General features: G+C 34.5%; 2 protein-coding genes across 2 annotated transcripts in view; one reads left to right on the forward strand and one right to left on the reverse strand.

Annotated features, from left to right (window-relative positions):
• Positions 1 to 1,816: 1,816 nt before the first annotated feature.
• Positions 1,817 to 8,470, forward strand: LOC107838839 (guanosine nucleotide diphosphate dissociation inhibitor 2). The gene is made up of 13 exons (XM_016682066.2): positions 1,817 to 2,048; positions 3,126 to 3,188; positions 3,270 to 3,353; positions 3,442 to 3,549; positions 3,674 to 3,846; positions 4,464 to 4,575; positions 4,665 to 4,745; positions 4,856 to 4,918; positions 5,052 to 5,153; positions 5,411 to 5,535; positions 6,395 to 6,605; positions 6,692 to 6,766; positions 8,246 to 8,470. Exons 1-13 carry the CDS (start codon positions 1,962 to 1,964, stop codon positions 8,294 to 8,296), a joined length of 1,335 nt encoding a protein of 444 aa, XP_016537552.1. The 5' UTR covers positions 1,817 to 1,961; the 3' UTR covers positions 8,297 to 8,470.
• A 1,318-nt stretch (positions 8,471 to 9,788) lies between these two features.
• LOC107838840 (MLO-like protein 1) overlaps positions 9,789 to 11,417 on the reverse strand; it is a gene marked incomplete in the record, with an annotated part of 5,140 nt that continues 3,511 nt past the window's right edge. Inside the window, 4 exon segments of the mRNA XM_047395818.1 lie at positions 9,789 to 10,301; positions 10,393 to 10,453; positions 10,846 to 10,913; positions 11,022 to 11,231. Coding sequence (XP_047251774.1) covers positions 10,062 to 10,301; positions 10,393 to 10,453; positions 10,846 to 10,913; positions 11,022 to 11,231 — 579 coding nt within the window.

Raw genomic sequence — 11,417 nt, forward strand, 5'->3', positions numbered from 1 at the left:
AGTATGACCGAATATATAAATTATTTTTCTTGCTTATATTGTAAATGAGATGTGAATAAGGATTAGAAAGAGTCATGTTATTGCTCTATTAAAATAAATGTGTATATGTGATTGTATTTTACTTTTGATTATTTGAAGCAAATAACATTTACACTTAATTTTTCTATTAAAGAAGGAGTTATCTTTTAAAGAGTTATTATCATATATTATTTCTAGTAATGACTATGATAACAATTAATTTGTAATAATAATCTTATTAATATTCTCAAACTCTTCCATTGCTCTATATCTATTAGGGATGATTATTGATCTAATTTCTGATATCATTTCTACAGCTGAACCTTATATGTACGAAAAATGTAATATTTTGTCTCTCTATAATAATTTCTATAAAATGGAGTAGATAAGTACAACATTGAGTCAGTGAGTCATATCATGACTTATTTTAAATATACATTTCATTTTGAATCATGTGTTTAAATTCAATTGTGAAGTATAACCTGAAATGCAATTTTTATTATCACAACTTATGTTCTTTTTCGTGAGATGTTTTTCTCAATAATTACTATATAAAAATGAAGTTAATCAGCATACGAGATTTCTAATATTAATGAACCGTACGCAATGCAAATGCACATCAGATAAATCTCAATATGAAAAATCAATATCAAAGAAAATCAAACAAAAAGGAGAAGATTTCACGCACTGCATCCAAATATATTTCAATTTATTTATATTACAGATCGAGTTATTTATACACAAAAATGTGGTAATTTATAATCAATTAAACTTATAAGACCGTGATTTAATGTGTATTTTTTTACACATTGCTATTAGAGTAATTGTCAACAAACGACATCAATTACTTGAAAATATATTAAATTTTGTGCGAAGCGTGGATACATATATTAATATGCTTATTAATACTTCCTCCGTCTCATTTTATGTATCGCCATTTCTTTTTTAATCCGTCCCCAAAAATGTCATCTTTCCTTATTTGGTACTCCCTCCATCCCAAATTATTCGTCCCAAATTTCTTAATTTGATTTTTCATTTTACTTGTTTTTTTTCATTAATTAAGAATAAACAATTTTTTTTATGTTTTATCCTTTGCATTAATTATTTTTTCTTTAAATTAAAATGTAAACATCATTTAATAGAGGTACTATGATAAACTAGTCATGTTATTAATTATTTTTCTTAATCAACGTGTCATCTCAATTTGGGAAGGGTAAGTTAGGAGAAAGGTAATAATAATTTAATGACAACATTCTCATTTTATTTTTATTGGATTTCATTTAATAAGAAAAGACAAATAAAAAATAAACTTTAACAAGGATAATTGATAAAATTTATAAAATCATCACTGTCCCCAAAAATATCATCTTTTGTTATTTGGTACTCCTTTCATTTCAAATTACTCGTCCCAAATTTTTTAATTTGATTTCTCATTTTACTTATCTTTTTTTATTAATCATGAAGAGGCGTTTTTTTTTTTTTTTTTTTTTTCATGTTTTACCCTTTACATTAATTTTTTTCATGTTTTACCCTTTACATTAATTACTTTTACTTTAAATTAAAATGTAAACATTATTTAATAGGAGTACTATAGTAAACTAATCATGTTATTTATTATTTTTCTTAATTAATGTGTCATTTCAATTTGAAACAAATAATTTAAAATAAAAAAATAATAATTTAATGACAACATTTTTATTTTATTTTTATTGGGTCTATTTAATAAAAAAACATAAATAAAAAATAATTTTTTTTAAAAATAATTTTATAAAATTTATAAAATCAACACTTATTTATTAAATTACATAATCTGGGGAAAAGACGGCACGGACGGAGGAAGTATTAATTAATAAACTTGTACCCACTTCTCTACTCTCTATTGTCTCTTTTTAGCTTGACGAATACAGAACCCTAATCAATCTTCTGATTTGATCGATCGGAAAATGGATGAAGAATACGATGTGATTGTTCTAGGCACAGGTTTGAAGGAATGTATTCTTAGCGGTCTTCTATCTGTTGATGGCCTTAAGGTATTCTATTCAGATCGGTTGGATCTTTTTTCATTCTGTCAATTCCATTGTCCATTTTCTCATACTACGTATCAAAGGATCTGATAACCCTGAAAACTTTGATGCAAAGTTGTATTGATGTATACCTTTGGCTCGGCCCTTTTTTAAATGATCGATCTTCATTGTCAAACTATATATTAGTTGTCTTCATCAATGAAGGAGCTAGAATTTTCACTCACGGGGTTAAAAATATGAAAAGTAAGCACAAAAAGAAGTCCAAGGGGATTCAATATGAAAAGTAAGCACAAAAAGAAGCCGAAGGGGACTCAACATCTACTCTATATACATAGAAAAATAATTTAGTTTACGGCATTACCTGGCTCTACCCCTCGTCTTCATTTGCCGGTGATTTATTAAATTAAAGATTATTGTTTCACTCAACAATATATATATATTTGATAACGACACGTTCCAAAAACTACCTTGGCCTAGCTAGTTTATGAGTACATATTTGAGTTAAACAGGCTAGTGTAACTTTGGAGATGTACTTATTTAGATGTGATTATGTGCACGAGCATCCCGTCCTAGAACCTATGCCAACAACAGCAGCTGCCTAGTGAAATCCCACTGTGGAGGGTAGAGTGTACACAGACCTTACCCCTACCTTGAGGGGCGGAGAGGTTGTTCCCAAAAGACCCTCAGCTCAAGTGAAGTAAATCAAAGAGCCTAGGGTATTTCGGATAAAGTCTCTCTACCCTCCCAAGCCCCCACTTTGTGGGATTTCACGAGGTATGCTGCTGTTGTTGTTGGCATAGGTTCTAACATATGCCATATAACTAAATTGGGTAATTATGGGCTTTATGCTTTGAAATTATGTATCTACAAAATGCAAGAGAGTAATCAACTTTACACGTGGATTGAATGATAGAATTTTGGTTGATTCAATCTTTTGGGTGAAAGAAAAGAAAAAGGAAAGAATAATTTGTGGTTACAACGGAAATAGATTTCATTTTAAATATGCTTAACATTCCTTTTTTATTGTATGTATTTTTTTGTAGTTGTCTGGTGATTGCTTAAAGCTTATTTCATGTGAAATAGGTTCTGCACATGGACAGAAATGACTACTATGGAGGAGAATCAACTTCCCTCAATCTTGTCCAGGTAATTTTCCTTAAATTTTGGGCATGAATTATTTGTCCTATTTGTTTCTCCTATTTGTCTGATAGAATTATTGTGTTCTAGCTTTGGAAGAGGTTTAAAGGAGGCGATAAACCTCCAGCTGAACTGGGTTCTAGTAGAGATTACAATGTTGACATGATTCCTAAGGTTTTCCCCTCTTACTTTATCTGTCTGCTTCACAGAAACAAAACCTTCCATTGTTTGTGTTGTTCTAAATCTTTTTTTTCTGGAGCAGTTTATTATGGCAAATGGTGCTCTTGTGCGAGTGCTAATTCATACTGATGTCACCAAATATTTATACTTTAAAGCGGTTGATGGCAGCTTTGTGTATAACAAAGGAAAGGTATAATTGTTTTTCATGTATGTGGTCTTTCACTTGTTTGGTAAAATTATGTCGTTTAGAATGTTAAATTGGTTTTTGGATAACCTTATTCTAACCCGGAATATTGTTACACTTAATTCAATAGGTGCACAAGGTGCCAGCTACTGACATGGAAGCACTTAAATCTCCTCTGATGGGCATTTTTGAGAAGCGGCGTGCTAGAAAGTTCTTTATTTATGTTCAAGACTATAAAGAAAGTGATCCTAAAACACATGAAGGGATGGATCTAACAAGAGTTACCACAAGAGAGCTTATTGCGTATGCTCTTGATTCTTTTGCTTTCTATTAGGTGTTTGGTTTCTATAGGCTAATTTGAATACATTTTCATGGAATATAAGAGTCCTGGCCTAGTTTTCTTGTGGGACTATATCATACTTTAACATTGGTTGAGGAGCATCTTGAAAAGAATTAGTCAGTAAATTTATTGAAAGGCACTATAAATGTTGCTTCTTGTTGTGTTAGATTTTTTTACAGCAAAGTGAATGTTTCTTCATTGCTGAGCACTTATGCTTGCCTCAAGTGATTTTGGTATTAGAAACTTGTGTTTCTACTGCTTACCCCTCCTTATAGAAAAGAGAATCGATTTTCGTAAAGGATCACAAACTGGTGAAGTGTAATAATCCAATGTTTCCATTGAGTATGTAACTATAAACATTTTAGCTTGATCAGTCTCCCATTAGGACGATGAAGATGATCCATACTGTTAAACTTTTCATGGAAGAAGGTTATATTATGAAGTGGGAATACTTGTGGTTCGGTAACAGTTGGTTTGTGATTGATTTACATGCCTTGCGGGGATTATTAGATTGTTTTTTTTCTTTTGACAATACATACGCCCTATATTCTTGCTAATGGTTATGTGATAATTTTTACAGAAAATATGGTCTTGATGACAACACCGTGGACTTCATTGGTCATGCATTGGCACTGCATAGAGATGACCGCTACCTAGATGAACCAGCACTGGATACTGTCAAGAGAATGAAGGTGGAACACATTATTTTGCTTTTGAATTTCTCACGGATGTTTAAGGTTTGTGTGGATATGTGATGTTTTTCTTCTCTATAATATTCCAGCTATATGCTGAGTCTCTTGCTCGTTTCCAAGGAGGATCACCATATATTTATCCTTTGTATGGATTAGGAGAGCTCCCCCAGGTACTGCTTTGACTTCCTCACTATGTTGTTTTCCCTCATGTTAACGGTTTGTACTTTCCAACTTCTTTATCTTTAATATAATTATTGTTAACATCTGTTTGCTAATTTAGGCATTTGCTCGATTGAGTGCTGTCTATGGTGGGACCTACATGTTGAATAAACCTGAATGCAAGGTAGTATTTCCACTCTGTACCTTTTAGCAAAGGGAAATATATATGTACTTTTGAGTCCTCAATATATATGTAATTTTGAGTCCTCAATATGTGTAATTTTGAGTCTTCTGAAGATGCTCTCTTCAAATCTCAGGTAGAGTTTAATGAAGAAGGAAAGGTCTGTGGTGTTACTTCAGAAGGGGAAACCGCAAAGTGCAAAAAAGTTGTATGTGATCCTTCCTACTTGCCCAACAAGGTAAATGTTTTTCGGCCTGCTGAGATAACTGCTCTGTTGTCAATAATTTGAATAGGCTTCTGGATCTTTAATACCCAGCATGATCTTTGAGTGTAAGTAGCAGTAGATCATGGATACATGTTCTACAGTGTTTCCTAGCAATTTAGATTCCACTTGGTTATAAGTGGAAGTAGTTAAACTACTTGTCATGAGGATAATGTCTGACCTGTTTGTAAGTGGCTGGATGAGTTACTAAACCCAAAACATGCTATTTGCAGGTGAGGAAGGTCGGCAAAGTTGCAAGAGCTATCGCAATTATGAGCCACCCAATTCCAAATACCAACGACTCTCACTCTGTGCAGATTATTCTACCTCAGAAGCAGCTGGGTCGCAAATCAGATATGTAAGTATTGTAGTATCGTAGAAAAAATTTACTTATATTCTCAGGTTTGAGCTGGAAATATAACAAATCACTTGCAAATTAAGTTTACTTCGTAACATGCTCATTCATTTGCTAAACATGCATATTAATCAACTTGATTCTTGTTTGAGTACTGAAAATATTTCATGTGAAAGCCTGGTTCAATGTGGTTACATTCATTTATTAAAAGATCATTAGTTCCACAGTTTGCTCAAATAAACAGATCTTTCTTTTTTGTTTGCCCCCTAAGAAATGGATGAGGACTGCCTTTTCATATTTCGTTTAATTAATTAATTTCGCACAATCTCGCATTTTCAAAAATTGTCCTTGCTCTCATGTCTTTCTGATTTGTTCGTGTTATTGTACACCCCCACCTGTAGGATTATACCGGTTTTGTTGTTGTTGTTCTATTGTTCACACGCCTCAATTTGTAGTATGTACCAGACCCTGAAAATCATTAAGATTCCCTTGTAGGCAGCAAAAAGGCCATGGGCCCTTTTTTTTTTAGCTCTTTACACTATTCTCTGATTCTTTTTGTGGGGTGTTGGGTGTTGGTATGGCACTTGAAATTTGTTTTGGACAGTTCAAGCTGTGTTTCGGTCTTTTAAATGGGTGGTTTCAGAATTTGTAGAACTTCTTATGGAGTATATGCCAATTGGACTGATATTTGAAGATGTTAACCTCATTGATTAGTTTTTGAGCGGGTCTTGAAGACTCGATGTTTTCCTTGAAAGGCTTAATCCAGCACTATCACTCAATTCAGATTTGTCTTTAAAAAACTCATAACGACTAAGAACTAAAGTCTTCTTACTTGCCTTATGCTTAACATCTGGTTCTTCAGGTACCTGTTCTGCTGTTCTTACACTCATAATGTTGCTCCAAAGGGGAAATTCATTGCATTTGTCTCAACAGAGGCAGAAACTGATAACCCAGAGAGTGAACTGAAGCCGGGCGTCAGTCTTCTAGGGCAAGTGGATGATATCGTCTATGAAACTTATGACAGATCTGAACCTGTCAATGAGTGCTCCTTGGACAACTGTTTTATTTCAACTGTGAGTCTCTCGTAAGTTTTACTTTGAAATCATACTTCAGAAAGATAACCTAACATAAATTTACTGTATTACTCTATTTTGAACAGAGCTATGATGGCACGACTCACTTTGAATCGACTGTAGACGATGTGCTCAATTTGTACACCAAAATAACTGGAAAGGTATTGAGTTAGTATTTACCTGACTTTGGTCTTTCCATTACGTGCTTTGGAAGTTACTAGGATAGATCTAATTGTCATTTTGTATAGCTTCTCTTTTGCCTACATATTTTGTAAACTTCGAATTTCCAAAATATTCTACTTGTGAAAAGTGGCTTAGACATTTTGCCATTTACTACTTGAACTTTCTTCTCACCAAAAAAGCTCTGCGTCGAACTTCAGCTCCTTTGAGTTGGCCACGAGATAACAAATGCACTGTCTAAGAAGCATGTCTTGCTATCATTCAGATGTTTTTGACAAAATATACCTTTGGTTAACCATTTCTTTTGATGTATAACAATTTAGTTTTCTGTGTTTTGCTGAATATTTCTCCCAAAGAGCTTTGAGCAGTGGAGGATCTACCCTTTGCCGAGGGGGTTCGGAGCGAAAAATTATGCTATTTATACATGGTTAAAATTATATTTTATGTATACATATTAGATGTTGAACCCCCTTCGGTTAATTCGTATGTTCACTTATGAACCCCTTAGTGAATATTCTGGCTCCGCCACTGGCTTTGAGATACTACTTATTGAATCCTCTTAGTCTGAAAAGAATAACTTTAGATGGAAGGAGTATATGGCATGCAGAATAGAATTCTATTTTCATGTACTGGACATTAATCTTGCAAATACAGGTCCCAAAAAACTCCCTTACCTTTGGGTTATCAGAAAAAAACTCCTTTACCTTTGAGACAGAGGGAGAGAGAGGAGGGTGCAGTTTAGTCTCTAGGGCAGTTCTTGGTATCTTTTAATCAAGGAAGAAACAAAAGTTGAATCAGTTGAGTTGGGAAAGTTCTGTATAATATCTGTCCTTCATAGGTCTGGATGAACTCCCTTTCCTTGATGATTGAGGGTGTTCATTCCACAAATAAAGTTCTTGAGAACATAATTAGTCAAGTCGCACTAAAGCGTCAATTTCTTCTTTTTCTTTTTTCAATCATGAGCGGCGTGCTTTCTTGGGTTAGTTCACAAAAGTATATCTGATGCTATATATTTGTCATAGCTTCTATAATTTTGCTCGTCCTCTTATGCCTTTCTCTAGTTTGTGTCGTAGCGGTTATAGGTATACATTGCTTGTACCAGTGCCCACATGGATAATATGAGGCATAGTTACTAGCATGGGAATCTAATGTTCACTTTTTTTAAGCTGGAGCTTTTGTACTGAAGACTATCCTGGTGAAAAAGTTCTTCAAATTCTATATGTACTCTTATTGCATCAAAATGTACTTTTCCTAGGCATTGTTGTTCCCTCTGCTACTCTCTTCCTGCCTCCAGGTGCATGGAGGTTGTTGGGTGGGTAATGAAGGCCAAAGGAAAAAAACAAGACTTGTAGCGTATTCTACTTTTCTGTCACTAGGTTTCATTTAAAAGGTGGCTTGTAATTACTGTATTGAGCTTTGAAGGACCTAACTGAGTTGACTCAATTGCATATTTTGTTCAGGTTCTTGACCTCAATGTGGACCTAAGTGCTGCGAGTGCCGCTGAAGAATGAGAAATTCCTTTACGTTTGTACTTTTCACGTATTTTGCTGCTGTATTCCTAGACGTATCAATGCAAATTCTGATGGTTTGGCTGTAGAAGTGGACTAATTTATGATGGGTTCAAATGTTCTTTTTTCTTTCAACAAACATATGTAATGTTTAAAAATTAAATCACTTTTCTTGTACTTGGAGCTGCATTCATGCCGGTCTTTCTTCTCCCCTCCCCTTACTATTATCGGCCGAGGCTGGACCTAGATGTGGGATTCAGATGTACAACATACTCGGTATATTCCCACAAAGGGGCTGTGGGATTCAGGTGTCATCGTTAAATTTGGTTTTTATTAAATTTTCATCCAACTTCTCCATGTGATAATCAGTTCATCTATTACCTCATTTATGTTTTGCTCAAATTGGAAGATGTTGGTAGTACCATATTTGCAACTCATTGTGTGACTATTCTTTTGGTCTATATTGGATTTTTGCCAATTAACTTGGGAAAATAATTTAATTTCAGATTCGTCTGGAAGGTAGGAGCTTGAAGGTTCAAAATTGTTTGACCTTGGCTCCTCGATATTTTGAGGATTTCTACTTGAGTTGATATGCACACGGTAACCTTTAGATTTAAGCTCTTTTTCCTCTGTTCTGTGTAATGGCAGTCAACGGAATGAACCAACAGCCATAAATTTAGAAATTGTCCCCTTTTGTGTTTTTCGCAAATAATACCTGTATTTTCTTGCAACTGATTTAACGATATCGATTGCAAATTCATACCAGGCTAATCAGAGGCTCTTAAGGAAAATAACCAAGATAAGTATCTACCTAGGAATTAAAACATTTAAGTCTTTTCTTTAAATTTTTGCTGTACAGAAGCTCAAAACTAAAATTCTATAACAGAAACCCAATCCTCAAGGAATTATGTCGTTTAACTCTCTTGAATTGGCTGTCAGGCCTTTCATGTTAGGCTTCTGTGAAAACAATCACAGGCCGTTATAAGATAGACCTTCCATAGGACGTTGAGCTCAGTGAGATGGATTTGGAAGATACAGAGTCCACCGGGCGTCAAGTCGATGAGGTGAATTCGAAAGAGAGTTGACGAGGAGGCATTTCTAAGATAAAAGAAGGCATAGTTCTGTGAGGTGAATTCGAAAGAGAGTTGATGAGGAGGCATTTCTAAGATAAAAGAAGGCATAGTTCTTTCAATTCCGCATCCCGATTTAGAATGAACAGTAGCCAAAAAAATTGTGGTTTAAATTTGCTGTACTGTTTAAAAGTATGAGCTAGATTTCAAACAAGAGCCATGATATTACAAGTTTTGAGATGTTATGCTCCCTTTATTGCATGCTTTATTTTCAGATACTCTCGAAGTGATTATTGTCAACTATTAGCATGAATGTTAAAAGTGTTAACAAACTAAACAACCTAAGTTAAACAACCAAAGTTTTTCTTTATTTATGGAGTAAGCTGATTGCATTTTGTTGGTTACATCCTACTGAAACATGGGAATTCTAAAGATACCAGTAAGTTGTGACAACTTTGGACAATATTCAACAACAATACATTTGCCTTCTTGTGTGGAAGTATATCTATATAGCTTTGAAACATACATGAGTTAAAACACAACTGAGTTTACTCCGAAAAAATTTCAAACCATTCTTTTTTCTTCCTAGGTAGGTGTATGTACTGTATACAGTTTTTACATATAAGAAAGTGCTCTCTCTTTACAATTTTCTTTACAGTTTAACAGCTTCGAGAGATCTGAGGAATGTTGTTGTTGGCTTATTTTACCTTTGAGTTGGGTTGGTCGGTAGCCTGCCTAATTTCTCCGGCATTACCCTCTTCCATAGCAGATTCTTGTGTTTCTAATTGTGTTAACTGCACAGCCATAGGTGAAGTGGACTCTTTATGGACCACTTGGCTGGAGCCGTTGATGGCTCTCCTTCTAGCCTTCTTAGCCCAAACAACAAGCCCGTCTTGTATATGCTCGTCGAATATTTCTTTCTTGAAGGAACTTCCCATCTGCATTCGTGCATCAAAGGAAAAAGTTAGAAGTGAAACAATTTATAAAACCAAATGGTAACTAATAAGTATTTGGTGGAAGAAAGATTACCTGTGTGACAATTGCATATAGTGGTAGAGTACTATAACTGCAAAGGAATTGAACAAACACCCTGCAGGAGAAACCAATTAGATTATGTAATTATAGCTTGTGTGGTTCAAACTATTTGGAGGTTAAGTGATAAGTGAAATCATCACCTATTTTTAACCGGAAATTAGCATAACAAGTGTGAAGGCTATAGTGGTAAAGACAAGTTGGACTCAAATAGGTGTGAAAAATAAGCCAAGTAAAACTTTAACCACATCCGGTGTTTGTACCAAGCAAGTGAATACAAGACATGTGTCCTGCATGTATGCATTGTTTTTTTCCCCATTTAACCGTAGTTAAATGATATGTATTCTCACTTTATTTTGGGACTTTCATGGTTAAATTGTTTGGTGTGGTGTAAAGACCGGATGAAGGTAAGTATTACTCTCGGCTGGAGGAGAAAGGAGGGAAACTTACCCTATGACAAGTCGAGGAATGATATAGCGAACCTGTCCCATGATGCAGGAGTTGAAATGATATTGAGCCTGTCAATGAACAGCACACGATATTCTCAATTACTAATAGAAGAAAATGAACTGGAAAGCTTATGCCAATCATCACATTAAGAGTTAGTGTTATGTTTGAAAGATTACCCAAATCCAGAAGAAAAATGCAATCTCAAAAGAGTTCTGGAAAAGGATTATATGAATGAGGAAAAGGACGAGTCGCGGTCTATGAAACCAGAAGTGGTCATCTGATGGTTTCACTACCAAATCACCTTCCACTGCTACGTGCTTTGCAGCAACCTCTCCGGCAAGTTGAGTTATCACATGTTCTAGTTTAGTCCCCACAGCTAACAAAAGCTGCATAATCACAATTAACATATCCATCTTTCAGGATTCCTAGTAGAGAAGGATATTGAAAACAACACTTTTTTTGAAAAATTGAACAAAGGGCTATTCATACTATAATATTTGTGAGTAGTAACCAGTATATTAAAGACTTTGGCTCGTATCAAGGCTGGACCTAGATGTGGGATTCAAATGTAC

The sequence above is a fragment of the Capsicum annuum genome, chromosome 8 (genome assembly GCF_002878395.1).
Source record: "Capsicum annuum cultivar UCD-10X-F1 chromosome 8, UCD10Xv1.1, whole genome shotgun sequence".
NCBI classification, from domain to species: domain Eukaryota; kingdom Viridiplantae; phylum Streptophyta; class Magnoliopsida; order Solanales; family Solanaceae; genus Capsicum; species Capsicum annuum.

Coding starts and splice junctions, on each gene's coding strand:
- LOC107838839 (XM_016682066.2), top strand. CDS start 1,962: ATGGATGAAGAATACGATGTGATTGTTCTAGGCACAGGTTTGAAGGAA. Junction 4,576..4,664: donor ATACTGTCAAGAGAATGAAG/GTGGAACACATT, acceptor ATAATATTCCAG/CTATATGCTGAGTCTCTTGC. Junction 4,919..5,051: donor TGAATAAACCTGAATGCAAG/GTAGTATTTCCA, acceptor TTCAAATCTCAG/GTAGAGTTTAATGAAGAAGG.